The 17,825-nt window shown below is 48.5% G+C and overlaps 1 protein-coding gene across 6 annotated transcripts in view; it reads right to left on the reverse strand.

The window, feature by feature from the left end:
- Positions 1 to 934: 934 nt before the first annotated feature.
- CLASP1 (cytoplasmic linker associated protein 1) overlaps positions 935 to 17,825 on the reverse strand; it is a 248,232-nt gene continuing 231,341 nt past the window's right edge. The window contains exons 35-37 of one of the 6 annotated variants that reach the window (XM_081814611.1): positions 17,496 to 17,686; positions 15,579 to 15,707; positions 935 to 1,589 (exon numbers count right to left, since the gene is read on the reverse strand). In XM_081814611.1, coding sequence (XP_081670737.1) covers positions 1,242 to 1,589; positions 15,579 to 15,707; positions 17,496 to 17,686 — 668 coding nt within the window. In that variant the 3' untranslated portion in view covers positions 935 to 1,241. The remainder of the gene's footprint in view (positions 1,590 to 15,578; positions 15,708 to 17,495; positions 17,687 to 17,825) is intronic. The other 5 variants (XM_081814613.1, XM_081814612.1, XM_081814614.1 and 2 more) reach the window with 5 other exon arrangements.

Raw genomic sequence — 17,825 nt, forward strand, 5'->3', positions numbered from 1 at the left:
AGAGAGAGCACGCAAGCACGAGCATGTGGTGCGGGGGAGCAGAGGGAGAGGGAGAGGGAGAAGCAGGCTCCCCGCCGAGCAGGGAAGCCCTGACCAAGGGGTTCCATCCCAGGACCCTGGGATCATGACCCGAGCCGAAGGCAGACGCTGAACCGACTGAGCCACCCAGGCGTCACCCGGGTAAAACAAATCTTGTGTGAAAATGCCTTTTAAGAAATGAGAACTGCGGGGCACCTGGGTGGCTCAGTTGGTTAAGCAACTGCCTTCGGCTCAGGTCATGATCCTGGAGTCCCTGGATCGAGTCCCGCATCGGGCTCCCTGCTCGGCGGGGAGTCTGCTTCTCCCTCTGACCCTCCCCCCTCTCATGTGCTCTCTGTCTCTCTCATTCTCTCTGTCTCAAATAAATAAAATCTTTAAAAAAAAAAAAAAAGAAATGAGAACTGCATCCCTCACTCTTGTGGGCAGAACCTCTGTGCCAGCCAAAAATGGCTGGGGAACGTCCAGACCCACATCCTCTACAACTGGGCCGCAATCTACCTGTTGGCCTGGCCCCTGCCCCACACTCAAATGGGACTACCTGCTGCTCTCCAAGCAGCCCTGAGAATTTTTCAGTCTGTATTTAAACTCCAAGCCAAGTGCTTGGCAAGCACAGTATTTATTAAATTGTGAAGCTGGGTTCTCTCTACCTTCCCCCTGAAATCTTGCTCTCCTTCCAGGGTCTGACTCTAAACTGGCTCCCAGGCGAGCCCTCCCCTCTCCACTGCCCCAGCCCCGAAAACACCCCTCGGCCTCTGATCTCGGAAACCTCCACTCGTACCTACAGTAACGGCGCGTGGTGGCCCCATCTAGAGCCGCCTGCGCGGCTGTACCGGGTCCCATGGCACGCTGAAACACCCTCGGGATCGTGCCGCAGCACCATAAAACATCTCTTCTCTTCCAGAGTCTAACGCAATGCCTCACACTTAAAAGGCTTTCAAGAAGTGTTTGCTGGAAAGGAGAGCAAGGACCCGTACCTGATCCATGGCCCGCCTTGCCCAGGGCTGGGGCCCACAGATGTGCAATAAGGGTTTGTTGAAGGAACGAACAACAACAAAAATGACCAAAATATATTTATAGTAAACAGAAAGCTCATTCTGGGAGCCACAGTTCTAATCTGCCAGGAAGATCGTCCTGCTACATTCAGGGGAGGCATTAGAAAACAGAAGACGTGGGGCGTCCAAGCCATACAGCCGCACGGGTTCCTAGAAGCACAGGCCGGCGCCTGCCTTTCCCTTTCCCGCCCCTGGGGTGAACGAGGAGAGCAAAGCCCCCACACGCCCGGGTTGGGCGGTGCCTGCTCCCAGCCTCACAGCCCCGGGCAGACAGCCGCCGGGAGGGCCCACCTGTAGCAAGCCCGGGATGATGTCGGCGAGGAGCTGCAACAAGGACTCCTTGGCAATCCTCTCGACGACTTTGGTCTGCATCTTGATGGCGGCGAGGTTGATGGGGTAGTCGGCCGTCTGGATGATGGGACAGAGGACTTTGATGCACTGCTCTGGGTGGATGGAGCTGGCCAGCGTGGACGCCGCCTCCTCGGCCGCACGCACTACCTGAAACACCAGGTCCCCCACACGAGTGAGCTCCCAAAGACCAAGTCACACCGCTGCCTAACTTCGGAAGCCAGACCATAGACTTCACCTGATGTCTCTGGTTAATTTTGTACAAGGAAGTAAAAGCAGAGTGGTTTGGAGGGTGATTTTACAGGGGATAGGGGGCATGGGAAGGTACGCATGGGGATTCTGCCAGAAACCTTGGAAAAGTGGTTCTCCAAGTGCTGCCTCCCCCTGCAGCAGCAGCATTCCTGAGAACATGCTAGAAATGCAACTTCCCTGGCCCCAACCTGGACTGGCTGAATCAGAGACTGGGGGTGTGGGGGGGCGGGGGGGGTGGAGCCCAGCAAGCTGTTTTGGTTTTTTTTTTTTTTTTCTTAATTTATTTGACAGGGCGCCTGGGTGGCTCAGTCAGTTAAGCATCCGACTCTTGGTTTTGGCTCAGGTCACGATCCCAGGCTCCTGGGATCAAGCCCCACGGTGGGCTCCCTGCTCAGCGGGGAGTCTGCTTCTCCCTCTGACCCTACCCCTGGCTTGTGCTCTGTCAAATAAATAAATTTTAAAAAGTGTTTAAAAATTTATCTGAGACAGAGAGCAAGCGCATGTGCGAGTGGGCTGGGAGGAGCAGAGGGAGAGAGAGATCTCAAGCAGACTCCCCGCTGAGTGTAAAGCCTGATGCAGGGCTTGAGCTCACCACTCTGAGATCATGACCTGAGCCAAAATCAAGAGTTGGATGCTTAACTGAATGAGCCACCCAGGCGCCCCCCAGCAAGCTGTTTTAATACTAAGCACTTGAGAGAGTCTCCCATACAGGAAAATTTGAGAGTCTCTGCCCTCAAAGATTAGGAGCTAAAAATAAATATAAATGCTTGTGGGACATCATCCGCAATTAAAACAACTAGAGAGAAGCCTAGAAGAAAAATCAGAATGGCTTCAATACTTAGGATTCCATGAAAGCGCCTAATTGTAAAGCAGTTGGGGAGGCTCAGAAAGAATTCCGGGTTTTCCTGTGAGGAGATTCCTTTTTTTTTTTCTCATTAACATATAATGTATTATTTGTTTCAGGGGTACAGGTCTGTGATTCATCAGTCTTACATAATTCACAGCGCTCACCATAGCACATACTCTTCCCAATGTCCATCACCCAGCGAACCCCATCCCTCCCACCCCCCCCTCCACTCCAGCAACCCTCAGTTTGTTTCCTGAGATTAAGAGTCTCTTATGGTTTGTCTCCCTCTCTGGTTTCGTCTTGTTTCATTTTTCCCCCTGTGAGGAGATTCTTCCTTTTCCAAGAATCTGTGCTGGTATCACCCTCAACTTGCACTCTGAAAGAGGTGCATGAAATGGCCACCTCATGGCCAAAGGAGCAGCCTCTGACCTCTGAAAAGGTCACAGTGCACTTGAATACACTAAGTATTTGTACTAGAGGCCACCAGAAGGGCCGCAAAAACCCTCTGTAATAAAGGTAGAAATTAAATGCAAAACCCAGCAAGGAACAAAGAGCGCGGGCTCTGGACTTAGGTGGCAAACCCCACCCACGCCATTCACAAGTGCTAAACCCCCATCTCCTTATCTGTAAGATGGGGATACCTCTCAAATACCATTTGATAAGTAGTATCAGAATGTACTATTCAGTAGATGAAAGTTACTCCTATTAATAGCACAGGGCTACATATATAAATGATCAACAAAAACACCAGGCTGTAAACATATATGCATTTTCTTATGAAATGTAATGAAAATCTACTACTTTTCTCCTACTGCCCTGCCCTGGACTGGTCATTCCACCCAGACTCTTCTCTGCTTTGTGTTCTGCTATTTGAAACAAGTCAGCTCTGTCTTTAACTCAGCAAGAAGACCAAGGTTATCACCTCAAGCCTTCAATCACCCCAGTGCTCTTGTGATTGAAGCAAAGATTGACCAACAAAAACAGCAGACAGACCATCTGGAAGACATCTTCTAGACCTAGGCAAGAGTGGGCTAAGACATCGGGGCTTACAAGCCAGGGAGGATAGGACACACGGACCGCATGAGGTCACTGCAGGGCCCTGACTGAGGCACTGCCCCCCAGAGCCCCAGCTCCTCTCTCTAGGAAGGACAGGGTCAGATCTCAGGGCGCTGCGGTCAGGGCTTTGGGACAAGACGCAGCCCAGCCTCGTGTTCAGAGTGGGCTACGCTACCCCATGAACAGGGCTCACTTCCCGGAGTGTACCTCAGTGGTCTGCATGTCTGCTTTGCTCTCTGAACAGTAATGGGAAATCCTTTCAACACAAGGGGGCTGAATTCATCTCATTTAAAAATTGGTATTAAGACTGGTCATGGTGCATTAACGGTGGAAGTTCCACCTTGGCTACTCATGTCCCAACACCTGGCATTTAACACTATGAAAAACCTGGAAGGAAATGCACGAAATGTTCACTCACTATCTCAGAGTGGTAAGATTATGGGTCATTTTATTTTCTTCTTCATATTTTTTATATTGAAAGATTGCAATGAGCATCATAGTACTACTATTCATAGCAAGGAGAATGTGTTCATAAAAATTTACTTCAAGTGTTTTTTTGAGATTAGGGAAAGTTAACAGTTCAGCCCTTGGTTCATGGGGAGCAGGGAGGATGGGGTGCTGGCGGCCCGTCATCTTCCAGAACTGAATCTGAACCCTGGCATGGAGTCACACTCCCTGGGTGTTAGCTGAGCGTGGTGCCTCTGTATTTATAATACAGGCTATCATTACAATCACCATAATAAATATTGTTATCTCTGTTTATCTCCTATGTTTCCACAAGCTCTAAACTAAAAACTAGAAAACTAGTTAAACTAGAAAACTGCTAAACTAGAAAACTCACTGTCCTTCAAACACGTGGTTGACCCTGTGCCCTCCTTGACCAGCAGAAAGATCTTTTTCCTCAACTCCTAGAGTTTTTCCTCTATTGCTGGCACCTATTACAGGTTCTCTGCATTCTTGCCAACATTTTCATGTGTGTCCCCTTCTTCCCAAACAGGCCGCAAAGGCCTAGTAGACAGGGGCTGGGGCATTTCCTTTGTACCGCAAAGTACACTGTAAGGCTGGATATTTACCAGTGTGCAACACTTCCAGATGGACTGAATTTCATTCTGTCTTCCTGAGAACAGGTTTCTATTTAAAGAGGCCCTGCCTTCTTGAATTCTCCAAGTTCTCTTTCTTTCTTATTAGAGGCCTTCTGAACTTTCCCTGGGAGGACCTGCTATCTCCTTAAAGCACTGACCAAAGTCTAGGTGTCTCATTCAGTAAGCTCACGCCCCCATCACCTGGCCAGCATGCTCGTGGACACAACGCATACTCTGTGGGGGCAAAGATTGGGATTATGTATTAATCATTTCAGGAGTCAAAACGGGGACCCTGATCAGCATGGTTCAAGGATGAATATTGTGTACATGTGAGAAGACAGGTATCAAGAACATCACAATTTATCTGTGCTTATTATTATTTATATCATGCAAAGCACTAGAGAGAGAAAAGAACCCTACTCTTAATAAACCCATAAGAGCAATGTTCCTTTCATACCACCATTCCTTCTGCCTTCTGTTTCGTGCTCTGTGTATACATTCATTTACTCCTGTGTGTCAGGGACTGAGCTCAGAGCTCAGGCCACAGGCGTGAGGACGATGGCTGGGGGCCCAGCCCTCACGGTGTTGGACTGGGGGTGGGGGGTGGGGGGCGGTCTGTGCAGAGGGGCAGCATGAGGATGCAAAGCCCCAGGAAGTGGTGGACCAGGCCACAGAAGCAGGCAGGGGCCGGATGGCGGGGAGCTGCTGCCTGTAGAGCGTCCTGCCGTTGGCCAGGATTAGATGAAAGGAAGTTAGTGAGGGACGGGACGCAGAATGAGCATCTGTGGAACGCATCCCGGGTGTTCTGTGGGGATGCCTCCAGATCAAGGGCCCCTGGTCATGCAGAGCCAGCCCACCATGTCTCCACCTCCTCTACAGTATGTGAGCAGTCTGGGTGAGCCAGGCGGCGAGCTCAGCCTTCCCAGGCACCTTGACACACACGGGCCGACCGCCCTGTCTGTAAGCATGAACTCAGTCAGTCACAGTGATGACATCGCCCTCCACTTTACACACACATGAGACAATTTAGAGAAAGCCCACTGTGATTTTCTCCTTGCCAACTCAATCTCCTGCCAAGGCGCATCTTTTTCCACACACGTCCCCTGAAAGCAGAGTGTTGCGTGGCCCTGGTGGGCACGCATGACCTTCCACCTTTCAGCTCAAGAAGGGCAGCTCCAGAGTTGTATGGACACATTCCCAGCCTCTGAGAGCAGCGGGCAGACAAACCTGAGTTCATTCCTCTGGCAAGACACTCAATCGGTCTGATAATCGGGCCTCAATTTTTTAAAAATTCTAAAATGGGGATATAAAAGGTATCAACTGTGACAGATACTGGAGTGAGATAACTTACAAACACCTGCAGCCAAAAGGCCACCGGGGGGCAGAGTGGAGCACCTGGGAGCTCTGGGACTGCCAGAGAGCACAGCTCTGGGCAGAGGACCCCTCTGACCCGGGCTAGCACCCACATCAAGTGGGTCTGCCATTGCCAAGAATCTCTCTAAAAAGCTAACTCAAAACCAGGCCCACATTTGTCGAGACGGCGTGGAAGGCCAGCAAGGCTTGGCTCCTGCCTGACCATCTAGCGGTGTTTCTGCCCTCCCTCCCTGTCCCCCTGTGCCCTGATGACACGGAGCTGAGGGCACGCCCTGCACATGCCCTGCTGGCCACTTCTCAGAGCCCCGGACTAACCCCTCCATTCTTCCTCACCGTCGCTCACTCGTGCTCTTCTCCTGGCTGGGCCAGGTCAGCCTTCAAGACTCACTCACGGTAGTACGGCTCTGGGAAGCCTCGTGTGCACACCTTCATCACTGCACTCAAACACCTTGCTCAAGTGCTCTCTCCCACTAGACTAAAAGTCCCTGGAAGGTGAGCTCCCATCTTAGCCATTTTTCTATCCCCCGTGCCCAACAGAATGCCCAATATGCACGAGGTCACCAGGTGCTCAGTGAGTTTGTCAAACGAGTACTCCCACAGTGTATGTATTTTTAAAAGTGCCCACGACTGGCAAAGTCACCTCTGGGGCATGCCTCACTGATTTGCATTTACATGTTCCAACCGAGGAGCTAGCCCAGAAAATGAGGAGGAAGCAAGATATCTATAAATGACCAACTTGAGCCTTGGGCAAAATCAACCGTAGAAGGCCCAGAGGGTCCCATTCCAGGTGACATGCCTGAAAGGCAACAGCTCTGTCCTTTGCAAAAGAGACTTTAGTTCAGGTTGGTTTTTTCTAGTATACGCTGTTTGACGAGGGGCAGTGTATTTCTGAGAAGACTTCCATCATGCGACGAATTACCCTAAAATCAAGTGCTTTTCTTCCTCTTCAGTTCCTGCATGTCCCACGGGTTGCCGTAAGTCCACAGTGCACTTGGGAAAGCCCCACACTGGGCACGTGGCTGAGTTACGTACTGCTAAGCAGAAGGTGGACAGTGGAAGAGGGGGTCCATCTCTTTTCTAAGCTGGTCCCACAGGGAGACCGAGACCGTGCTCTGAAACCCATGCCTTTCTGCTGTGCAAAACTACTGTTTCCAAGTATCCTAATATACTGCTCAGAATGCTTAGTACTGACTGAAAAAACTTTCTTAGTTTTTAAACATGGGGGAAAAAATAGCAGGGTCAGAAAATACTGGATAACTTCATAGATACAGCCAAGGTAGAAAATACGGAGGGACAGGAATACATGTTTAGGATCCCGCTAGGAGCGGGGCAGCAGCTCAGCGGGTGCAAAGACAGGCGTGTAAACAGCCTGGGATTCAGGTGTTAGCAGCGCCACTCAACAGTCCTGACAGGAGCAGACCGCCTCCCCACACCCCTCGGCATGCAGCGAGCATTAATGGGATGAGGAAGGGTACTGGCAGGCTCACAGCGAGAACTCCGTCCCATCGTAAGGTGTCCTTCCTTCCCTCCCACCTCTCTGTGCTCTCTCGTCGTTCAGGTGAAAGGGAGCTACCCTACCCTAGGCAGCTACCCTACCCTAGGCAACCCACAGACTTTCACATCTGCTGAGCTGAAACCCAAACCCAAGGAGAACTTCCTTTTCGTTCTAGAACTCCAGGAATTTTCCATGTCACCCTGCATGAAGCATTTAATCAAATGTACCTAACATAAAAAGGTTTTCGGAAAATGTCTGAAAATAAAAAGCCAGAAGGTGCATTTTGAGATGGTAAGTTTGAGGCCTTCTCTCTTACACTCGGTTACAGAAAGTTTCCCAAGGCAGACATTGTTTTTGGCAAGGAGGGTAGGTGTTCCTGACTTCCCTCGAGATGCCAAGCCCCCAGTTTTTGGCGAGCTGCCTGAATCAGGGTGAACTTTAGGTTTTGCCCCTGTGTTCTATGTAACATAAGAAGCAAAGATTATAAATGTAAGCAAAGAGAGAGCAAAAGTAAACATGGGCACCAGAAAGGAAGGAGAACAATACTGTTTAGGAGACAAGGTGGCCAGAAACGGCAAGGATTTTAAAAAGGGCAATGGGGCATATTTATGACACGGCAGCATCAAGCAGGTTATAATCCACCTTGAAGTGATCCAAACTGTTCCAAGTCTGACTCTGCTACAGTCTGGTTAGAAACATAAGGATTCTTTCTTTTCAAAGTTAGTGAAATAATAGTAGCCAGCTAGGAAAAGCATAATTTCCTCATTTTTTTTTTTTAAAATGAGATCATTACTAAGAATATTAATGAATGTTTGCTTAAAGATAAGGTTTCTTCTAGAGCACAGAACTTGTCAAAATTTGGATTGTGTGTTTTAAGTTCGCAAAGTTTGGTTTGGCTCTGTCACAGACATACCAGAAAAATTGGTTGAATTAAAAAAAAAAAAAAAAAAAAAAAAAAGCAAATGTTCCTAAACAATGACTGGAATCAAAGAAGTCTTCCCAGTTGGGCATACCTAGTTTAGCCCCTCAGAAATGTGGAAGCTAAGGAAAAGCATGGCGCCACCTCCTGGGGAAAAGCTGGAAAGACCTTATACAAATGGGATCCACACTGAGTTTTGGTATCCACCAGGATCCTGAGATTTGGTCATTGGTGAGAGACTGGCACTTAATAAATGCCAGGATTTAAGGTGGGGTGCCAGCATGGGTCTGGACCTGCTTGCGAGTCCTCACTTAGCTAGGCTCAGTACCATGCCAGAGGGAGCAAGGCAGGAAAGAAAAAAAAAAGCTCTGAGTGGAATGTCCACAGGCCTGAGTTTTGGACCTGGTTTTGTTATCAACTAGTGAGGTGGTCTGGGGATAAATTTCTTCTGCTTTCCAGGCCTCAGCTTCCGTCATCAGAAAAATGAGGGGGAGACTATAAAATCAAGGATTTTCACATTATCTTGGGTTATATAACCTTATCTTCCACGCCTACTTGACAAGCACTTTCTCCTGGGGTGGGGGGGGCGGTGGGGGGGGCGGGAAACACACAGGAAAAATGTCAGGAGGCTGAGTCTGAATGAAATGATGTCTAACAAGAGAGCCATCACATCCTTGCCTGGAAAAGCAGATTTGGGGCAATACTTTCTCTCTCATAATGTATTAAGGCAGCTAAGGGGGAGACTCATTCTGTCCTACCCCAAAGGGCAGAATTAGGGCCAAGAGGAAAAGGGGCTGAGAGCTGGGAGGGCACTGCAGACACTGGGCTGGCCGGCCTCTCAGGAGGGGCTGAAGAGACAACCTAAATCTCAGACGGGAAGCTGGGAATCACACAGAAGCCTCCTCCACTGCATCCCCAGTGTCCACCTCTCAAATCTCATGGTGTTTTCCAGGCTGGAGGTGACAATGTGACAGCCACTCCAGGGCAGTAGCCCTAAGACAAAAGCTGTGTTTTCCATTGGTATTTTAAAGTTTGCTCAGCCAAATTTAAATAGCCTTCTTAGATATATTTAGGAAAGCTTGTCGACAATTCTGTCAATCCGTCTACTTTCTTGGGTGGACGAGGAGAGAAAGGATGGTACCTTCAGTTTTCTTTTTTTTTTTTTTTTTTAAAGATTTTATTTATTTGACAGAGAGACACAGCGAGAGAGGGAACACAAGCAGGGGAAGTGGGAGAGGGAGAAGCAGGCTTTCCGCTGAGCAGGGAGCCTGATGCGGGGCTCGATCCCAGGACCCCGGGATCATGACCTGAGCCGAGGGCAGACGCTTAACGACTGAGCCACCCAGGCGCCCCAGTACCTTCAGTTTTCAACAATGAGTCCTGCGGGGCATGGCGCATCCCTGCTCCCCGTGCACCTGCATTCTAGAGACCCAGAGAGCGCCTGTGACTTGCCCACAGTCACATAGCCAGTGAAAGGCAGAAGCAAGATGAGAACCCAGGACCTCAAACTCCAAACTCAAAGGCTCTGACATTAAACAATGGCCCTCTTGCCTGTTTCTGGGTAAGATGCCTTTCCTGAAGCTACAGGAGCTAAAGGCCACGATTCACACCAGGCTCCCAGGAGGGCCAGTCCACCAGAGGGAGGAGCCGCACCCCTGCCCCGAGTAACACTGCAAGGGCGGCCGGCGCTGCCATTCAGAAGCAGACACCATGCCTGGCACTTTACGACAATCCTGCGGGGTGGGACAGGGTAGCTCCACTTGACATACAGAACACGACAGCAGTGTGGGTTCTATGGAGTCTTCTAAAAGCCCATGTTCCCTCCCCCTGGCTGTGCTGCCCTGGCTCACTGTTAGAATCCTCCCCCTAACTACTCCTCGCAGGCAGTCTTGGGTTCTAACTACCTCAGGCAGTCTTCCCTGCCTCTTCCAGCCCACTCCAAACTCCTAGCGCATCTCACTCTGAACCACACGTTTGCTTTAACCTCAACTGAACCACGGGCTCTTTGAAGACTGGAGCCCTGCCCCCTGCCCCCCCACTTCCTGCCTCCAATAATAAAATATTTACCAGAATTTGTGCTATTAGTGTCAGACTGTTGGCCTGGCAACTATTAACCTTTAAATGAATATATAGATTTCTGTTTTTGCCTTTCTGTTAAGCAGCAAAAACGTACAAAGGAAATAGGGTTTCTAGCCACATCCCAAGACTGAATCAAGGAAAAAGTACATATTTAGGACCTACAAAGGTTTAGGTTTCTTACTCAATAGCAACTTCTAGCACCGTGAGGCTGGATGAGACACAGATAATCGTCTAGTCCACTCCCTGCGCTAACAGATAAGAAAAACCAAGGTCCAGAGAGGTGAAGTAATTTCTCCAGGTTCACACAACTCATTGTTCTCTAGAGCCAACTGACAGCGGCTGCTGCCCTGGGAGGCTTCCAAAGACCATTCTAGAGTGCAGAGGGTCTGGGTTTAGTCGTGGTCAGTTAGTGATTTTAATTGGTATTTGAAAGAGAATTATCCGCTTGCTAAAATAAAACGTGACACACTGACACACTGCTGCTTTTCTCTGGCCCTATTTGTCAAAAGGACTGCGTAAGACACGCCACGCCAGCAGGGTAAAGCAGAAGCAAGAAGCTAGTTCCCGAAATGTTTATTTTAAAAATAATTTTGGTCTGGCTTTACTTTTAATTCCTTGAAATCATAAAATATAAAATTAACTAGAAATGCTTTAAGCTCAAAACCCCTAAAAGAAAAAAACTGTTTTATATTTATCTCAGAATCCAACTTCCCCAAACAAGTCAAACCACCCAATGCCAGACGGTGATGTCCGGAAGCCCCAGACTTTTGTGCATGGTAAGAAATGTTTGGTGACCCAGTCCAGCAGATAAAAGGATGCTATAGACAAATAAAACTGAATATTCACTAACGCGGGCAAGGGCAAGTTCAGGAAACAATCCAAGAATTTCAATTATAGAACATCTTCAAGACACAGAGTTGGTGTTTCTTTCAACTTTAAATAAACATTTACCAAACATTTCCACATTTGGGGGATTATATGTCAGACAAAATTCCTGGGAGCAACAGCTATTCTTACATCAAATGTGTCTAAAATGAATCATAATCGGCACATCAATTGTTTACGAAGAAAGAGGTGCTTCTGAAACAGATAAGGATGCCTAAAACCAGTTTCACGTGATAATATTAACAGAGCATATGACATGTCCACACTGTTATGTCTTTGAGTCTCGTGATGCTCATGCTTTATAGGGTCACACAGAGGTGATGAGACCCAACAACACAGCTGGACAGGACACACGCTGGACTGAAAACCGGGTTTCCTGCCTCCGGAGTCATCCCCCCCGACGCTGACCCCAGAATCCATTCGTACCATCGATTCTCTTATCAAATCCCCTCTTCACCGGTGAAGGAGAGAATCAGCACCAGCCCGAACAGATTGCAAATTCTAAGACGAGAAAAGGTAAAACCGATGTTTTCTTTCAAAACAGAAAATGGGCTTCAGATTTCTGAGGGTCACTACCAAGGCTGGGCTCTTCAAGATGGTCGCTACAAGCTAACCCTCCTGAAAACCACAGTGACTTCATTAACAAGACGTTAAAACTCTGTAGCAAAGTTTATTTACTAAAAACATAAAAACAAGGAGTTAAGATAATGAAGGAGATGTATTCATTCAAATAAGGAACAGGAAAACATCTCTAAGCTGATCCACACCAACGTCTCAAATAGAAACTCTAAACTGGTATCCAAATCCTCCATGGTGCTTAACCAGGTCTGTGTTGGCTGAAGATGGGTGATGCCTGAGCGAGATCTAGTACCTGGTACACTTTTAGTGTGTAGCAAAAGTGTTTTACATGCATGGTTCCTTTTAAAAGACCCTGAGAAAACAGACCCTGGCTTAAAGGATGGGAAAACAAGCCATCTTATCATTAGCCCTACCCTACTCCTCTTCTCTCACTGCTATTGTCCCGGTGCCATCACAAGGTGCCTTGGGGCGTGGCCACCACCACAGCGGGCACGGGAGGACATCTGCTGCTAAGGTCTCAGGGCAGCTGTGCCAGCCTGCCAGGTCTCATGTCCTTCATGTCCTGCTAAAGCCTGGGCTCTGTCTGTGAATACAAAACCAACTAGCTCCCTACGGGATGGAAGTTCCGGGGCGCTCAAAGGAATGACCACACTTGGGAAGTACTAATTGGCTAGGAGAGCAGACTCTGCCTCTGTAGGACCGATATATTAGTCACTGGGTCTAGAAACATTTTGGATCCTTCCCAATGTCTGAATAACGCCCGAATGTAGTGACGAGAAAACATAACTAAAGAAATACCGTGTGCGATGTTCTCTGCCAACAAGATGGCTACAACACAAACTTGATGTGCACCTAAGTATTCTGCCTGAAAACACAAGAACGGGGAACGGAGACAGATTGGTTAAAATATGAGAAAGACTACAAGAATTTCAAAGGGAAAGAAAAAGAAAAAAACCACACCTAAAACCTACACACACAGGTGCCCAAGTGAGGAGCTTCTGGCAAAGTGACAGAGTGAAGTTTCATAAGGAGAACTACAAGGGCACCGAGTCAAGGTGAGTACGAAAGTATGCAAAGCAGGGGAGACGGGCCAATACAGGCACTCCTTTATGTGGAACACAGTGTTTTCCCCACCTGCTTTATCAGGCAATCAGTGACAGCAGAGTGCAAACCCTGGGTTACTCGAATTCCATGTCAACTGAACGCTGGTAAGTTTACTTTAAGCAACAGATACTTTCTGCTTCTGTCCCTTAGGCAATTGAAAGGCCATTACACCTAAGAACTTTCTCTCCTCCATTTCTCATTTTGCTAATAGTAAACAGATTATTTAATTCTGCTCACTTGTACTTCCTAGGGTCTACTGTCAAAGTTTCAAAGTTTAAGATCAGGATGCCGACTTTAAACACAGACATCTTCCAAGGGGACAGTAAGTGCCACATACTCTGGATGGCTTAGTTTCACCTTGATGCCACATTCTAAGTATGTCCTCTCCTGAGGAAACAATTGATATCAGATATTTGCAAAATAAATACCACTTTCAGGGGCGCCTGGGTGGCTCAGTTGTTAAGCATCTGCCTTCGGCTCAGGTCATGATCCCAGGATCCTGGGATTGAGCCCCACATCGGGCTCCCTGCTCCGAGGGAGGCCTGCTTCTCCCTCTCTCACTCTCCCTGCTTGTGTTCCCTCTCTCGCTGTGTCTCTGTCAAATAAATAAATAAAATCTTTAAAAAAAAAATACCACTTTTACTTCTTTTTTAAAATTGAGAGAGAGCACCAGTGGGAGGGGCAGAGGGAGATGGGGAGAGAATCTCAAGCCGACTCCCTGCTGAGTGTGGAGCCCGATGCGGGGCTTGATCTCACGACCCTCAGATCATGACCTGAGCCAAAACCGAGAGTCAGATGCTTAACCTACTGTGACATCCAGCCACCCCTTACTTCATTTTGTGATCATGTATTCTCATTAAGGAGAAGCTATTATGGTTTAAAAAAAAAAAAAAAAAAGCCAGCAAAGGCCAGGCCAGTTGCCCCTTAAAAGAGACACACGACCTGTTTCACATCTTGGTTCTGCCAGTAACTGCCACGTATTACCTGACAAATTACAGCATTTTTTGGACCCTCTTTCCTTGCTCAGGAGTAATGGTGTTGACTGTATTAGCTCATCTGGTCCTCACATTTTTTAAATGAGTTATTGTAAATGGCAAGTGTTTTGTTCAAACATGAGTGATTTTCACTATCGCACAACCAAGCCAGATTTTGGAAGCATACGGTATCCGTCTGAGACATATCTATCACTTACGAACCTGTGCTGTGCTAGGACTATCAGGTGGAGATGCCTAGACAGAGCATGAGACCCAGACCTTTGATGAGTCTGCTATCGTGGGGTGGATTTCTGGAGGTCGGACCTGTCACTGTTTGACAGCCACGTAACTGCTAAGCAGAGAAAAACCATGATTTAGGGTCTGGATTCTTTTTGTAGACATGTTAAGAACTGCTCTCACTGCAATTTCCTTAATCCACGAGGGTGCTCGTGAGAGTCACGTGGGAGCCGAGAGAATGACCTGAGCAAGTTGTTGCGTGTCACTGGGGTCGAACCCACTCAAGTTTTCTAGAGTTCTAAGTACACAGCCCTATTTTCCATAGTACCTTTTATCGGCTGCTGAGATCACTTGTACTTAGAAAGCTCCATCCATCTTCCCTGTTGGTCTCTAGACACTCAAAGAACTGGTGAGCCATGGGGGCGGGACACTTCAGGAAGCAAGTGGATGAGGATTTACTGAGTGTCCACTTAAGGCCGGTTTTAAGTGTGCGGGGCACAGAAACATGTCCTTCCGGCTCCCTGGTAGGCCTCTGAGGTGCCAGGACAGTTTCCTAGTATCTTATGTGTTCGGGAGCTAGGAGGAGAGGCATGACACGACTGTGTCCGTTCATCCAGATCTTGCAGAGAGGGGCACAAGGTGAGGGCAGGAGAGGGAGGAAGACCGACATGCTGTAGCATCTCTGTCAACACGTACTAGGCCAGGAACCCTCAGTGACTTCTCATTTAATTCTCATGAGAAACTGATCATATCCACCTCCATCTTACACACAAGGAACACTGAGGCTTGGAAGCTGAAAGAACCTGTCTGAAGTTGTGGAACAAGGAAGACCTGGTCCTAGCACTCGCACATCTGTGTCTCCCAAGCCAACCTTGATCTCCCAACACCAGTCTGGTGGGTGCTGAACGCCACCAGGAAATGGCAGACCCCTACACCCCTTCTTCTGACCCACAGCAATGGGAACCACTGACGTGAGAAATCCCTCAGGGACAGGTCAGCAGAACAGGCCAGTTTCTGTACAGGTGGAAAGGCAATCAGGAACCTACCAAGTGGCACCAGGCCCTCCACTGCACCTGGGCTCAGCCGTCACACCAGCAGTGGGATCTTCACCCGGTATCACGGCCCGGGGCCCAGCTCAAAGGCAGCGACTCCCTGTCTTGGGCCATATAGTGATCCACACTCCTCCTCTCCTCCCACATCCTCAGTGCACCCCAGACTCGTCTGCTCAGCACTCCTAGACCAGAGGCCTGGCTCACCTCCTTATGGGAATCTTTATGGGCTTCCAGAGTCTTCATGATGGTCAGCTCGGCGTAGTTTTTAAATCTTGCTGGCTGGTTTCTCAGAATTTCCCGTAAAACTCTCAATGCTAGTGCTCGGATGGAATGCTGGAGTACAAAAGGAAAGGAAGATGTTAGCAAACGCTACCCAGCGCTTCAGTGAACATGCCAGCCAGCAGCGTCCAGCAGAGCCAAGCACCCAGCCCTGGGCTTCCCCGGCACCTTGCTGGAACCCCAACATAGGTCCCACTGCTTATGTGGCCCAGGCTGAGGGGCCAGCTCCAGGAGGCAGGCGCTGTGCCTATGCTGACGTTCCCAGGGCCTAGCACCTAAGAGGGACCTGATGAAGGTTTCTGGAATGAGCCAAATGAGGACCAAATGATACTGGACGAGGACGATACATCTAAGTTCATTATCCATCTCCTGGGGGATTTCCAGACTTCCTGAGGCTTAGATATGCAAATTACCCGTTTGTAAAATGTACAAAAGAACGGGTAAAAAGCATGTAACCATTTCATCAACACGACCTGTAAGACTGTGGACTAAGACAGCCGCAGACCTGTCGTTACTCCCGACCTTCTGTGTGATGAGATCACAGGGGAAGGGGATGTGTACACACCTCGAGCTGTCTGAGGCCCGAGTCTCACCATTTGGAGGAAAGCCATTTCAAACAGACTCCTAATCTCAATAAAAGAAAATGGGGTTTACACCAAACAGAGCCAAAAAGTACATCCTGATTCTTCGTCGCTCATCTGTACAGTTCACACACTAACACACCATCCACCTGCCCTCTACGTGACATCACTTTATCTACCAACGAAGGCCGACCAAGCAGACGGGCTTCAGCAGCCAATACTCTGTGTAAGGAAGTTAATACAGCCCTTTCATCACTGTCCTTCTATCTGTACACCAAATCATTAACCCGAAGCATGAAAGAAATCAGTCACCATGACACTCCCCAGCCCCACGCGCACCTGTCTTCCAACAAAGTCACCATCAACGTGACCCTGAGTGTGACCTATACCGTGGGCTGTGTTGAGCTTCCTCCAAATCCACCCGGTCCTGCCCTTGAACTCTTCACCACACCTACTTCGTTGCTGTTTCTGCCAGCCTACACAAAGCCCAGTACAGAGATGGACTTTTACTTCTAGAGTATAATTCAGACAATTCCCAACATTTACTGCTGTCTCCACATAAGGGACCAGCACACAGATGGGTGAAGGCAGGGCTCTGACTAGGCTGCTCCCTCCTGTCAGAGTCATCTACGTGGATGGATAATGAACATGGGTGGGTTACAGACCAGGCATGGTACAAATGCCTTGTGGGCCACATTTAAATGTCACAGGGCAAAGAGGGTTTTTCATTTTAAAAATAATAAAGAAGATAATAGAAAATAATCCACACTTCCAGAACTTGTTGCTTGACCAATGAAGACCACCAGAACTGCTCACATATGCAGGGCTGAACCTACACAGAATTTCATGGAAGGCAGCATCTAGTAGGGTCTTTTAAAAAATGAACTTGCCGCCTTCTCAATTACACATGAAACATAAAACTCACACAGAAAAGAGCTCGTTGTAAAAAAACATTCCATGCTAACAAAGTCGTAGGAAATTTTGTGTTAGACAAGGTAACCTGAAGCAGGAACAAGTTTCCCTCAGGTCCTACAAACCCGATTACAAAAAAAACTTGCATATAATAAGCTAGGAATGGGGCCTGTCTCTGACCAAAACATGACCTCACTAACTGCTGCTCAGAAAATATCTGAAAAATGTTTTGATGTAAATAGTAGGCACAATACAGAAAGTAAAGCTGAAGCCAAACTCAAGGAGAACAGGACTCAATAACCCGTCCCCCGGGAAGGGGGGAAACATAAGGACGAGGAAAGTGCCTCACATCTTTGTCCCCGAGCGTCTCCAGCAGCAGGAGCAGAATGGTCTTGAAGTGTTCCTCCCAGACGCCCAGGCTGTCTTCCCGGGTGATCTTGAGCAGCTCCAGCAGGGCACCTTTCCGTTCCTCCACCCGCTCGTTGTGGTTGGACAGCTCTTTCAGAAGGTCAGCCACCAAGTCAGAATGGTCAATGGGTACTGGGGAGACACCGAGACAAGTCACATCACAAGGGAAGCCCCGGTTGGGGACGCGCCCCTGGGGATGCTCAAGCTCCCCTCCACTGGCTCCCTGCTCTTCCAGAGGCAGCTTCTCCTCCATCCCTGCTGCCATGCCCTC

The sequence above is a fragment of the Leptonychotes weddellii genome, chromosome 3 (genome assembly GCF_054177405.1).
Source record: "Leptonychotes weddellii isolate Sample4059 chromosome 3, ASM5417740v2, whole genome shotgun sequence".
NCBI lineage: Eukaryota > Metazoa > Chordata > Mammalia > Carnivora > Phocidae > Leptonychotes > Leptonychotes weddellii.